The 15,327-nt window shown below is 38.6% G+C and overlaps 1 protein-coding gene across 1 annotated transcript in view; it reads left to right on the top strand.

The window, feature by feature from the left end:
- Positions 1-15,327, top strand: part of KALRN (kalirin RhoGEF kinase) — a 537,699-nt gene that overhangs the window by 395,659 nt on the left and 126,713 nt on the right. The window contains exons 26-33 of the mRNA XM_070949954.1: positions 710-779; positions 1,864-1,953; positions 4,665-4,757; positions 9,497-9,608; positions 10,829-11,019; positions 11,307-11,408; positions 13,769-13,911; positions 14,980-15,082. Coding sequence (XP_070806055.1) covers positions 710-779; positions 1,864-1,953; positions 4,665-4,757; positions 9,497-9,608; positions 10,829-11,019; positions 11,307-11,408; positions 13,769-13,911; positions 14,980-15,082 — 904 coding nt within the window. The remainder of the gene's footprint in view (positions 1-709; positions 780-1,863; positions 1,954-4,664; positions 4,758-9,496; positions 9,609-10,828; positions 11,020-11,306; positions 11,409-13,768; positions 13,912-14,979; positions 15,083-15,327) is intronic.

Raw genomic sequence — 15,327 nt, 5'->3', positions numbered from 1 at the left:
AATTCTGTTAGAAAGTTCTCCTGAAATTGCAACCTGGGTCCCACAAGATGACAGAAACCAGGATGCATCAACCCTGCTGAACCAAACCGTATGGACAAAAACAAGTGGAGAGAAGCAGTCCCTGAGATAGATATTTCCTATATTGTGTACTTCTTTTAAAAATAAATGTTTGCTTTGATTCTGTGGTTCACTCCCTCAGGGCCACTAGGAATGGGACAGGTTCTGCAGTACTGAAAAAAATAAATAAACATAAATAAAATTGTGACCAGAATGTCGATCCCATAAAGAGAATCTGTTCAATAGCATAAGCATTATGGCCCATTTACCTCTCATGTAAAACAATAAAGGAGTAAAAGATGAAAAAAGGCATTGGGAAGGTTAAGTTCAGAGCTGCTTACCCAATACCAGGGGTGATATTCACTTACCTTTGCTACCGGTTCACAAATGTGAGCGTGCGTGCTTCGCTCACTCGTGCCGCCTTTGCACATGCACAGGACCTTCCGCGCATGCGCAGGGTCAATTACTGGGCAGGTGGGCGGAGCCTCCTGGGCAGGTGGGCGGAGCCTCCTGCCACTACTGCTACTGGTTCTTCCAAATGGGATAGAACCGGCTGAATACCACCACTGCCCAATACCCATTGCCATTTTGGCTCCCCAGAAAAGAAAATATACTATGACTAATTTCTGCCTTTGTTTTCATTTCTTTCCAGTATTTTTTTGAAAGAACTGGAAAAATACGAACAACTTCCTGAAGATGTTGGTCACTGCTTTGTCACCTGGGTAATAAGTCTAAAAATATTATTCTATACTTTTAAAGGTTTTGTACATTTGTATGTAGGTTTTGTACACCTTTGAAGAGACCAAAATGGTAGATTATATTCGCTCTTTTTCTGATATAAAATCATGATAACAGCCTGAATTATTCCTTTCCTGTCCCCCAAACCCTGCTTATTCTTATACATTCCTGAAACTTAAGATATTCTTCAGGAGCAGTCATGGCTGCTATCACAAAAGTCAAGATAATAGCTGCAACTTTGTGGTTTCCATTTTCTATGTACATTGGATGAGTTTCAGCCATTGTGGCTGTTAACTTGACTTTTTTGAACTGTTCCAGGAGACATCTGGTATTCTTTGAGCAAATCTGAGTGGATTGTACTTTGTTGAATTAAGGTCTTTTTTCTTAAACAGTAACTATATTATTCATTTAAATCATTAATTGCCCATTGGTAGGTATAACTCATCATAAAACATCTTCCTGCTGCCAGAGGTTCATGAGATCAGTGCAGTATATAAGTGAGTTAGAATATTAGATGAATCATTTCAAGCCAGGAAGTTTGTCAGAGAAATACAGGATATTGCTGAAAGGAATAATATGGCATCATTTATTTTGTTCTTCATTGAGACCCACTGAAATGAACTATAATCCTTCCTGTGATCTAGTTCTTTATGATATAGATGTACATGTTGCAAAATGTTGAAAGTGGGCAGAAGCCATGTGTTACTACAAAACTTGGATTGAGAGACTTTAGGGAAATATCATTTATTAATCTAATTAATTCTGATTAACTCCTACTATGAGTTGTACTGGCCATATTTCCATGGCCAGGGGGGATTTTTTTAAAAAAAAGACTTTAAAGAGTGTCAGTAGCTACAATGGGTAAGATTTTCAAAGTGCTAAGTGATTTCGTCATGTCTATTCCTTGTATGTCATATTGCATTCTGAAGCTAAATAAATATTCTTACTAATCTGAAATATATCCATCTAAAAGAGATGGATTTATAACATTCCAGCAGAAGCCAAATGGATAGCCCAACCGCATCTCCTAATCTTGCCTTTCTTTCCCTCTTAATATTAATTTTTCAGGCGGATAAGTTTCAGATGTATGTTACCTACTGTAAAAACAAACCTGATTCCAGCCAATTGATCCTAGAGCACGCAGGAACATTCTTTGAAGTAAGGACAATCTACTGTTCCTCTTACTTTAGAAAGAGATATGTGCTGTTGTTTGGTTCCCATCTTTTCTCTCACCACCTTCCTTTTTTCTTTTGAATAAATCTGTGATTTGATTTTTTTCCCCCCAATTACTGCCTGTGACAAAGAAATCTTGAATTCTGCTGGGTGTATCTAAGACCATGTGTAACGTTACAGATAGAAAACACTTAGATTGTTCTAGTTATTGCTTGTCTTAGAAAAGGACCAAATATATTCTCTGATTTTCAGATTGAAAGAAGCTAGCAATATCAGCAAAGTATAAATTCACCTTTTCCTCTGGGGGAAAAAAAATAGTTTGAATGGTTCTTTTTCACACATTTGCAATCCCTCCAGAAAATTGTCTGAAAGAGTTATGAGAACTCTAGTTTAGATTCGGTCAGGTTGCAAGGATTTTAAGGGTTTGCCTATAAATGTTTGAGCATCAACAAAATAGCTTAGGATGGAGTGTCACTTCCTTTTGAGGGTTTTGTGTATATCTGTCTCTGTGTTGTTACCTCTGTCATAACACCAGAGGGTGGGGGGGGAGTTATGAATGAAAATCAAATTATCCAAACTTGTGCCAGTAGACAAAGAAAGTCATTGCCTTATCATTTTTATCACACAAATACTGCTTCATTTGTGCAAATAGTTGCACGACCAGATTCTACAGCAGAAATCATAGCAGTGGCAAGGGAAAAATGCACTTGTCTGAGACAAAATAATTATGCTGATTGCTAGGAAGATAGAAAAAAATTAGGTAAAATTAAGATTATTCTGATGGTCATATCCTATTAAATTCTTTGTTGCATTCTTGCAACCAAGTCCTTTTTGAAAAAGTAACTAGCCATGATATATTTGCACTTTCCATGCAATTTTTCAATCCAGGCCTGTCTGTTTCAGTATTAATAGAACTGCCTATTCATTGGAGTGTTAATTAAATTGAAAATTTACAATGCAAATGCATTGCAATCATCTGGGAATATTTTAGTCTGTATCGCAGTATTTAAGAGTGTGGATTATTTAAAAATAATAATAATTGAGTAATTAGTAATTATGATTCAGGGCTAAATTAGATAAACAGTAGGTTTTTGTGACCAACTCCCAATTCTCTGCTGCAAACAGGAATTACAAAAGGACAGTTTCATGTAAAAATTGCATTCCAAAGCAATATGGGTACTTCTCATTTTTCCCCCTTCCCTTTCTTCTGTTTGTTCCATTGAACATTCTACTGCTTTCTTGCCTCTAATCCCAAATAGGGGCAAGATGTTCTTACTCATTGCATTGAATAACAATCAGGTATTGGTACACAAAACAGATGTTTACTTTAGCTACTCTGTTTAGCATAATTATTAATCTACCTCTATATAAAAATGGCACACCAAATTGAGAATTAAAAAAAAAATTTTTAAGAAGGGCAGCAGCCAACAACTTTAATATTATTTGCAAGAAAACCACGTCATCCAAAACCAAGCTCAATTCAGAAGAGATTTCATATTACTTTACTCAAATCTTACCTTGGACTAAAACCACATTTGGTTCAATTATTTCAACTAAAGGAAGAAAAGAAAAAGAAGATGGGTGTTTTAATGTTTAATTGAACAAGATTCTATAGAAATAGGGTTTTTGCAATTATCCTTGTTACCTTGATCAAAATATATAGGATAGTTCAGTGTATTAACCAGCAGAGGGCCTAATACTAAAGGGAACAAGGCACCCAAGTTCAATTTATTGGCATTCACGTTTGCAGAATTTTCTTCTGTGTCTCACTCATCTCATGGATGAGGATTATTAACTGTAATGTCACCATTCTCAGCAAGATAGCCAGTAAATTAGGTTGTTAATTGAATCACAAAAACAAGTTAAAGTTGTCCATGCTGATCACAGAAGTCTTAAACTTAGGAGACAGCTGACAAGAGAAAATCCCCAAAGACCATAGAACATAATTCACAGTGGTGAATCATGAGGCCTAACAACCAGAGATGAGCAAATAGTGATTCTCTGGAAGTTCTTGAATTGTAACTCTTAGAGCCCTTTTCTATTTTAAATATTAGCTGGGGCCAGATTTAATTTAGGACTGTTATGTATCTGCCCTATGTGCTTCCTGACCCCTTTGTCTAAAAACGATAAGAATTTTTCCCCCATACAGAAATTAAAGGGTATCTTAACATTTGATGCGGTGAAGAAGGGGAAAAAAGCAGTAAAGGAAAAAACTAGATCATTTGGGGCCATTTGTCCCAACTGATTTTAATGAAAGAAACAAAATTAATCATAATATCTAGTTAATTTAAATTAACTCAACCTTGGTTTTGGTTCATAAAGGGTTTTGGCTCAAAAAAAGATGGCATCAGATTCTATGGCATATTTCTGCATTGAGCATCAGAGATATGCTCCAGATCCTAAGGCATTTAAAGAACATCAACATACTTGCATCAAGTGGTCCTTTCTAAATGACCATGAGAAAGAGAAAAGTTACAAAATTTCTCGATCATATACTTTTTTTATCAAAAAAATTACAGAACAATTGCTAGCTCCAAAAAACCCTGCTCAGTCGAGATAGTTCGCCGTTAAAATTAATTATTTGAGGATTTTTAAATTGCTAAAGAATCTGCAAACCTTTTTTGTTGCATTCTGGTTATCTGTTTTATCATCTTTTGGGAATGTTTAGCATTGTTTTTACTTTTTTTTTTTTTAAGGAAATTCAACAAAGGCATGGTCTGGCCAACTCCATTTCCTCATATTTGATAAAACCTGTCCAGAGGATTACAAAGTATCAACTTTTATTAAAGGTATGCCATTGATTTTGTTGTTATTCTCATATGTATTTACATTCCTCATACTAAGGTCACTCAATAAACAGTTGTAACTCGAGGACTACCTATATTTATAAAGGGAATTAGTGGTGGAATTCAATTTTTTTTACTACCGTTTCTGTGGGCGTGGCTTGGTGGGCATGGCTTGGTGGGCGTGGCAGAGGAAGGATACTGCAAAATCTTCATTCTCACCCCATTCCTGGAGAAGGATACTGCAAAATCCCCATTCCCTCCCCACTCCTGGGGGAAGGATATTGCAAAATATCCATTCCCACCCCACTCTGGAGCCAGCCAGAGGTGGTATGTGCTGGTTCTCCGAACTACTCAAAATTTCCACTACCAGTTCTCCAGAACCTGTCAGAACCTGTGAATAGCACCCCTGAAGGGGATGTCCAAGATGATGTAGAAGGATCAACTGGAGATTATGAGCCCCTGTGTTTCTTGCTCCTACTCTTTTCTTGCCCCTCCCCCATTGCCAGGACAACGCAGCTGCCAATCAAGCAGCAGTGTAGGGAGGAGGCAGGGAAGAGGAAGAAGAGGAAGACAAGATGGCTGGTTTGGGAACTCTGCAGCCACAAAGCTCATGAAGAAATGGAGCCAAAGCCCAGGAGTCAAAGTAATGAATGAAACCAAAGACTAGATAACCCCGCTGAGAAAGAGGCAATAAGAAAGAAGGCAGCAGCTGAGAAAACTAGAGAGAAAAATGAATTTATTTCCTTCTCTCAGAGAGGTATCAGGTATAAAGTCTTCAAGCCATTTTCCTCAGCTGGAGCCAAAATTCAAAAGAGGAAAATGTTAAGAAGCCAAGCCAAGGAGAAAGAAGTTGAAAAGAGGAAGGAAAAAAGTAACTTTGACAGAACGGAAACAAACTAAAAATGATGAAATACAAACTGATGTCTTTAAAAAAAAGACATGTAGCTTTATAAACAGCAGCAGTTCAGAGGTTTAGATTCCAGAAATATAAATGTCAGCAATAAACAAATGTATTTGAGGCATATAGAATAGAAAGATCTGAGAATATATATTTAATATGTAAAATTAAAGAATGTGCAAATAAATAGCATATAGAAAATAAATGGTTAAAACCCAGTCGGGTTTCAGGTCTGGGCACAGCACGGAAACGGCATTGGTCGCGTTGGTTGATGATCTCTGGAGGGCTCGGGACAGGGGTTGCTCCTCTGTTCTGGTCCTGTTAGATCTCTCAGTGGCTTTTGATACCATCGACCATGGTATCATGCTGCACCAGCTGGAAGAGTTGGGGGTGGGAGGCACCGTGTTGCGGTGGTTCTCCTCCTTTCTCTCCGACCGGTCGCAGTTTGTGTTGGCAGGGGGGCAGAGGTCGACCTCGAGGCCTCTTATCTGTGGAGTGCCGCAGGGATCGGTCCTCTCGCCCCTTCTGATCAACATTTATGTAAAGCCGCTGGGCGAGATCATCCGTGGCTTTGGGGTGAGATACCACCAGTACGCTGATGACACCCAGCTGTACATCTCCACCCCAGGCCACCCCAATGATGCCCTTGAAGTGATGTCCCAGTGCCTGGAGGCTGTGCGGATCTGGATGGGGAGGAACAGGCTCAAGCTCAACCCTTCCAAGACTGAGTGGCTGTGGCTCCCGGCATCCCGATATAGTCAGTTGACTCCATCACTGACTATTGGGGGAGAGTCTTTGGCCCCCACAGAAGGGGCTCGCCTCCTGGATAGGCAGCTGTCCTTGGAGGAACATCTGACAGCTGTAACCAGGGGGACCTTTTGTCAGGTTCGCCTGATTTGCCAGTTGCGGCCCTTTCTTGATCGGGATTCCCTGTGCACAGTCACTCATGCCCTCGTCACCTCTCGCCTTGACTACTGCAACGCTCTCTACATGGGGCTCCCCTTGAAGAGCACCCGGAGGCTCCAACTGGTCCAGAATGCAGCAGCGCGGGTAGTGATGGGAGCAGCTTGGCGCTCCCATGTAACACCGCTCCTGCGCGAGCTGCACTGGCTCCCAGTGGTCTTCTGGGTGTGCTTCAAGGTGCTGGTTATCACCTTTAAAGCACTCCATGGCATCGGGCCTAGCTATCTTCGAGACCGCCTGCTGCTACCAACGACCTCCCATCGTCCCGTGCGCTCCCACAGAGAGGGCCTCCTCAGGGTGCCATCAGCCAATCAATGTAGGCTGGTGACCCCCAGGGGGAGGGCCTTCTCTGTGGGGGCACCTACCCTCTGGAATCAGTTGCCCCCAGAGATAAGGAGAATCCAAGAGCTTAGCGCCTTCCGCCGTGTCCTTAAAACCCACTTTTTTCAGCAAACCGGGCTGGCTTAAGAAGAAATTTTAAATGTTTTAATTGGTTTGTATTTTTAATTTTGGGCCAAATTTATATATATTTTAATTGTTTTTAATATTTGTATTTCATGTTTTTTAATTCTGGCTGTACACCGCCCTGAGTCCTCAGGGAGAAGGGCGGTATATAAATTTAAAATAAAAAAAAAATAAAAATAAAAAAAATGGCTTTATTAAGATTAATTTCTGAACTAGTTGAAGACATTTATTAACTTACCATTTCTTTTCTAATATGTAAGCTTTCTTTTTATAAAATAAAAATATCTTCACACCACCACCACCACCAATGAAGGGAGATACAAAAATCTAACCATCTAAATTTCAAATGCTTTTTGCCTATTGAGTCTGATTCAACCTGATTATTGGTGGCTCAAAAAAAAATCCACCCTACAATAATTGGTGACAATGGTGAAATTGTCTCAAACTCAAGGAGACCTATTAGTGTTGCTAATGAAAATGAAAAAAGAATGGGCATTAGATAGTCCTTGACTTACAACCATTTGCTTAGTGATCCTTCAAAATTACCATGGCACTGAAAACTAATTTATGACCTTTTTTTTTTTCACTTGATTGTTGCAGCACCCCTGTGATCATGTGATCAAAATTTGGATGCTTGGCAACTGATTCATAATTATGACAGTTGCAGTATCCCAGGGTCATGTGATCATCTTTTGCAACCCTCTGACAAGCAAAGTCAATGGGAAAGCCAGATTCGCTTAACAACCATGTTAGTAACTTAATACCCTGTTTCCCCAAAAATAAGACCTCCCCGAATAATAAGCCCAATCAGGCTTTTGAGCACATGTGCTAAAATAAGCCCTCCCCCAAAATATTTAACCACATGCCCAGCCAGTCACTGCCATTTCCTGTGGTTACTTGATGTGCAAACAACATGCGGTGAGGAGGTGAGGCCAGAGGGGGGGAAGGTAAGGGCATATATTTGGGAGTCAAAAGATAATAAGACCCTGTCTTATTTTCGGGGAAACATTGTAACTGCAATTATTCACTTAGCAACTGTGGTAAGAGAGGTCATAAAATGAGGCAAACCTCACTTAATAACCATCTTGCTTAGCAACAGAAATTTTGGGCTCAATTGTGGTCATAAGTCAAGGACCACCTCTACAGGGAGAAAATTTGATCCACTTACATCTCATACCCTGCAGGCACTATCCAGAATATTGGCCTCAGAAAGAAGACATTGAACCAGAGTTTATACTCTGTAATTAGAGATGGAAAAGTCTGAGGGTACTGCTGTTCCTGTTGATGTTAAAAGTGTGCTCCTTCTGTGGAAGCTGATGTCCTGCCTCAGCCTGTTAAGTCAAAGGAAGGATAGTAAATTAGAAAAATGCTTCCTGGGATAATGCTAGTTCAGAAATGCTGAAGCCAAAATTTATTTATTTATTTATTTATTATTGAATTTCTATACCGCCCTACTCCCGAAGGACTCAGGGCGGTGCACAGCCATGAAATAAAACACATAGATATACAAAATTTAAAATCGAATAAAATGAATTAAATAAATTTGGCTGAATTAATACCCATAATTTAAGATACCCATATTTTAAAATACATTAAAAATTTAGAATTTACACTTAAAAGGGAGAAGATTTAGGCGAGGAAAATAGGAAGAAGGGACTTATAAAAAAAGAAGAAGATAAGCCAATTGGGATGGAGTTTGAGTAGAAGGATCAGTTGGAATTATGTAAGAGGGAGGCATGTAGAGAAGAGGTTAGGGGATTGCTCAGTCTAATAAAGGGATCCAGGCTCAGAGAGGTCATTTTCTCCTTCAACAGTTATTGGACAAGTAAAGAGAGAAGGTTATAACAGAGAAGGGAGATATTAAAACATTTTACTAGGCTTGAGCAGGTTGCTGGCTTATTTAAATGATCTGAGGATGAATAGTAGGTGGTAATTTAAGGCCCAGTTTAACAGGCAAGGCCTTTCAGTCAGGATTGGCAAGCCTAGGTTGACAAGGCAGAGAAGCTACTGTAGGTATTGCACAGAACTGACTACATATATCCTAGTTAGCTAAGTAATATCTTAAGTATATCGTATCAAATTACCTTTTCCATGGAAATCTTCTCAGTTATCAGGGAAACTGAAACAACACTCTGGTACGCAATCTATAAAATGGGGGTGTTGAATCAGACAGTTTTATTTTACATAGTCCTTTTCACACAATTTGGCATTCAGACTTAATAACCCCTTAATTATGAAACTGTTGCAGCTGCTTTAATAAGAGAACTTGCTGTCTCTTGGCTGTCACACTTTCTGAAGTATATAAAAAGACAGTCAAGTATTTGACAAATTGCCATAGCTATGAAGAAACTAACTTACATCCTGCAAATGACTTGACAGGGGTTTTCTTTTGTTTTGTTTATACATTTTTTTCCAGGAGCTTTTAACGTGCTGTGAAGAAGGAAAAGGAGAGCTGAAGGATGGTTTGGAAGTGATGCTCAGTGTCCCTAAGAAAGCCAATGATGCCATGCATGTAAGCATGCTGGAAGGTAAGTAAATATTAATCTACCAGGGAAGAGAACGGGCATGGATAGGACAGGCTGTAGATATAAGGCTGATGTGTATTTGTCTGTCTTACTGATAACTATGATGTAGTTAATAATGAATAACTATGAAGAATAACAGAGTTGGAAGAGACCTTGGAGGTATTCTAGTCCACCCCCCTACTCAAGCAGGAACCCCTATACCAGGGGTGTCAAACTCACATCATCATGGCAGCATCACGTGACATATCGTGACTTTTTCCCCCCTTCGCTAAACTGGGCATGGGCGTAGCCAGGGCGTGACGCATCAGGCCTGTGGGCCAGGAGTTTGACAGCCCTGCCCTATCCCATTTCAGACAAATGATTGTCTAATCTCTTCTTAAACACCTTCAGTGTTTGGAGCATCCTGCATCCATTTGCAAAAAGCATTAGGAATGTTCATATCATGAACTGCATTACACATTCTTAGGGCCTTCCTTTTAAAAATACCTAAGTGTGCCCTTCACACATCTCCAGTTGTTAAACTTTATCCATTTTAGGTAAAGGTAAAGGTTCCCCTCGCACATATGTTCTACCGGTAGTCGTTCCCGACTCTAGGGGGCAGTGCTCATCTCCGTTTCAAAGCTGAAGAGCCAGCGCTGTCCGAAGATGTCTCCATGGTCATGTGGCCAGCATGACTAAATGCTGAAGGCTGATGGAATGCTGTTACTTTCCCACCAAAGTGGTCCCTATTCTACTTGCATTTTTTACGTGCTTTTGAACTGCTAGGTTGGCAGAAGCTGGGACAAGTAATGGCAGCTCACCCCGTTATGCGGCACTAGGGATTCGAACCACTGAACTGCCGACCTTTCGATCAACAAGCTCAGCATCTTAGCCACTGAGCAACCACGTCCCTTTTAAGGAGTTTTAAGAAGTTTTATCCATTTTAAGGAGTACCTGAATCCTCCTCGGACACCAATTTGCTATTTCCATTCTCCCTTATTGCATAATATATATTTTTTGACTTTAATTCCTTTGAATTTACATCCAAATGCTAAACAGCTGTTATTCCTTCAACATAGCTCTGAGTCTCACCTGGATGCACATTCCAAATAGGCCCTTTAATATACTGAGACAGACCATTCTTCCATCGAGCTCAGTACTACCTAGCCGTGGATTGAGTGTGGGCTTTTGAAACCAATGTTATAAGGGTTTACTTTTTTCATTTTTGTTTATATTTATCACAGGATTTGATGAAAATTTGGATGTTCAGGGAGAACTGATTCTTCAGGATTCATTCCAAGTATGGGATCCCAAATCTCTCATCCGGAAAGGTCGTGAGAGACATTTGTTTCTCTTTGAAATCTCTCTCGTTTTCAGCAAAGAGATAAAAGATTCTACAGGACATACTAAATATGTTTACAAGAACAAATTACTGGTAAGTCTGCAAGGATTTTTATGGGCTTCAGAACCTTTATTATGCTGGGGGTGGAAGATAAATCAAGTTTTCTGTTTGATTCTGCATGATCATACTTTACGTTGATTCATTTTATTGTACTTTACCAAAGTAGGAATGGTTAATGGAGACATGAAAAAACTAAAAAATGTCTTTATTATTAAATTTGTAATTAAAAATGTACTTTGCCATTATAGGTAAACTAACTCTGAGCATCATTCAAAAATTCATGAAAATATCAGTTTCAGCCACCTCTTCTTTCCTTACAGACCTCAGAACTGGGAGTAACAGAACATGTGGAAGGAGATCCATGCAAGTTTGCCTTGTGGTCTGGACGGACCCCCTCTTCGGATAACAAAACAGTGTTAAAAGTAAGTCTCCAAAATTATTTTCCTCTATCTCCAAAGATTCATAATTTTTTTTCTTCAGTAGAAACTTCCAGATCAATAATCACAACCTGGGTCCTTTTCCCATTCAATTGAACTTACACAGAAACCCATTTCAGATCTTGCTACTCAGTATATGAAACTGTGGGACAAGTGTATATAGTAGATATAGAAGGTGAGGTGGTTTACACACACATGCCATGCATTCATAAGCAATGCGAGCTTCACTTCATACATCAGGGATTCTAGTCTATATAGTACATAATGCTATTTGAATGCCATTAGTCAATCTTTTTTTTCCACCCAAGAACACATTATTTATTAATAAACCTTGCCCCTTCCCTCCCAAAACCTCCATGTTTGCCTTTGAAATGCACACACGATATATTTCATTCACTAGGGAGCATCTGCAGAGTACAGTCAAAAAAGTCAAAGTAGACGCAACAACTCTGCACACAAAATCCATGTGTAGTTTTGACTGCACTGTTGTAGCCATCAGTTGAATGGTGGGGTTTTTTTACCACACCTTATATCAATCAATCTTTTTTAGTTACCACATACTCACTAGATCAAACTCATTGGGTAAACCATAGAATGCATATGTTCAACCTGCAACAAACATTCTATATATCAGGCACCAAAGCCAACATATAACAATATATACACCGTATATTAGGAAGTAGCCTTCAGCTGCTAATTTGCTCCCACTTCCAAGGCTATCTTCATCAAGGATTCAGATTTCATTTTTAATCTTACTCTAGTTCTTCTCTTTGTTTGAATTAAGTTTAACTGGCTGTAAGCCAGAATATGATCATGGCTATATATTCAGGTCAAGATATGCCATGGTTTTATACATAAGCTATGTTTTTTCACCATGTTTTGCACAATTTGCCCTAGTGGTTTTTAACAATAGTTTTAAAACTATTTTTAAACAATAGTTTTTAAAAACTATCACTAGGGGAAGGCCTCATTAAAACATGTAACATTATAATGTATATAGTCATATATATCTCGGAAGGAAATAATCCTAAACTTCATTAGATTAGAATGAATTGATCTACTGTTTTAACACAGTGTGAAGCAAACAACACTATTTACTTTTTACTGATCGTAGCAGAAGTTATATGATGGAAATGTTCTTTATAATTATTTCATTAAAAACTATCATATGACAAATAGCTTTCTTAGTGCTAATGGTTTTTTTTTTTTTTTAGGTTAGGCAGGACAGTGGTGGGCTTCAAATAATTTAACAACCGGTTCTCTGCCCTAATGACCGGCTGGGTAGGCATGGTTGGGTGGTCATGTGACTGAGTGGGTGTGGCCAATTTGATGTCACTCACATCAAGGGGCACTTAGCCTCGCCCAGCCTCTCCTGACCATGGGGATGCTGCAACGGTCGTAAGTTTGAAAAACAGTCATAAGTCATTTTTTTCAGTGCCATAGTAACTTTGAATGGTCACTAAATGAACTGTTGTAACTCAAGGATTACCTGTACAAAAATACAAAAAGCTTCTTTGCTTTCAAAAAGCTGCCCTAAATATCAATCATTAGATTAGAAATGGGGGAATACACACTAAGATCAATGAGTCACAGCTATCATGGAAAGCTAAACCATTCTGTTTGAATATCTTCTTTTTCCTCAGCAATACCTGCCTCTCAGCCATTTCTTCTATGGCTATACCAACTTTTCTCTAAATAGCTGTTCAAACCCCAGGAATAAAAGTACCACAAAAAAAATTCCAGGGGTGGGGGAACTCCAAAGAAGCTCAGCTACAGACAGAAAGAACCATTTAGGCTGTTACAATGTAACAAAGCTTAACCCAGAGGCAGTTTCTGAAAACACTTAAAGCAGCAGGGGCGGCAATTAAGATAAGGATTAGGCTAGAAATACAGGCGCACTAGAATCTTTCCTTCCTGCGTTCCTCACAGGATTAGCCCTGTAAAGTGGGAAAAGATTTCTTCCAACAACCGGTTCTCTGAACTGCTCAGAAAATTAACATACGGTTTGAGAACCAGTGTGGAATCGGCAGGAGCCCACCACTGGGTTAGGGTCATTTTACAAAGCTCCATCATTTTAGAGGCTTTGTTTGAGAAACTATGTATATTGGGTCGTGTTGGGTTGTGTCATATTATACATCACAGACACAATACATATTTTATGTTTATCTGCCTTTCTTTTACTAGCAATGTACTTTTAGCACATGAACTTTTGCTGTCTTATCAGGAAAACTGTTCTGTTATGTAGGCAAATGAATGAAAGCAACTTTTAAAAAGAAGCAAAATATAGGGCCCTACTTGAGAAATACTGTAATTTTATTTTCTGCCTTTTCTGTTCAAATGTTTAGGCAACCAGTATTGAAACTAAACAAGAATGGATTAAAAATATTCGAGAAGTGATACAAGAAAGGATGATACATTTAAAAGGAGCTTTGAAAGAGCCAATCCAGCTCCCCAAAACCCCAGCCAAGCAAAGGAACAACAGTAAGAGGTAATCTTAATTGTTTTGTGAATATTCTATAATAAAACAACTGTTTTGCCACAGAAAGTCTGGATCTGCACTATAAATTCAATCTGGATTTAAACCATTGTTGAATAACAATATAAGTAGATCCACATACCATGATAAGCCTCACACACACAAAAACTAAACCAGATCATAGCTTAATGAACTACACCAGTATAAGATATATAAGAACTGTTGCACTTTGTAGATCAAGTTTAGACTTCCTGAGCAGTGCCTGGGGAATATAATTGGTGAAAATAGTTTTTAGCTTATAAAAATATGTTTCTTGAGGTAATGCTTAGTCAGATCTGTCTGTGTATTTCTTTCTGTCTATATCTGTCCATCTATTTGGATCCAGATTATGTACTTTATTTTGGTAGGATTAAAATGATGTTAAAGCAATGGCCCATGAGGGAGGAGATGCTAACCTTCCCTAGATGTTGTTGTATTAATAGTTTGTATTGATTAGATCATTGATAACATACTTTACAAGATTCATGTCCTCTATTTTTTTTTTAAAAAAATCTAGCATTGAAGTTCCTTGCAATAGCATCCTATAAGCAGAAATTGGAATGAAGGCTGGAAAATTCTCCATAATGTTTCAAATTATTAGAAATATTTTAAAAGGAGAATAAATTAGTTTGTTCATATTTTATATTTTTTAAGTTTTGATAGCTTCATCATTTAAACCACAGAACACATGAGACCTGAGGAATTGACATCAGTTTTGCAAAACAGCTAGGCTATAATTTAGATGGCTGGGTTTGGTTAAGTGAGAAATCCAAGCAGAACAGGCCATTGGCCTGCCACATTCATTATGGAGCTATTTTGAGATTTGTTGCTGTCACTATATAAACCTGGAATAGTCAGTTTTAAAGAGCAAAAGTGGTTATTATGCACTAACCTCACTGTAGGGATGACATCAGCATTCTAAATTACAGGCTAAGTTGCAACACATGTGTGATCAACTGAACAACTTCTTCTTCACGCTGCGTGTGCCTGAACACTTTTCAAATTCATTCAAGAAATTTCTTCTTGTTTTTTCCTCTGCAGAGAGGGAGGAGAAGATGCCGACAGCCAAGGAGATGGGAGTAGTCAGCCTGACACGATTTCAATTGCATCCAGGACTTCTCAGAATACAGTAGACAGTGACAAGGTAGGATTTATTCTTGAAAATCTGACACCTCTAAAATACAAAAGAATAGGTGAGAAACAAAAATTAAGTGGCATTTCTTCATAGAATTAGGTGCCCTGCGATGTTAGTAACAATAGCTCAGAAATAAAACTGTAGATTGTGTCATATGCCAATAGTCACATATAATGTATATTTCTAAGTGGCTGTCCACTCCACTGCAACCATAGGCATACAGGAAAAGTCAATTATGCATACATTGAAACCCT

The sequence above is a fragment of the Pituophis catenifer genome, unplaced genomic scaffold (genome assembly GCF_029215685.1).
Source record: "Pituophis catenifer annectens isolate HBS135680 unplaced genomic scaffold, rPitCat1.0.hap2 SCAF_1, whole genome shotgun sequence".
Taxonomy (NCBI): Eukaryota; Metazoa; Chordata; class Lepidosauria; order Squamata; family Colubridae; genus Pituophis; species Pituophis catenifer.
The sequence above is the reverse complement of the archived record's forward strand: the minus strand, read 5'-3'. Positions and strand labels throughout refer to the sequence as shown.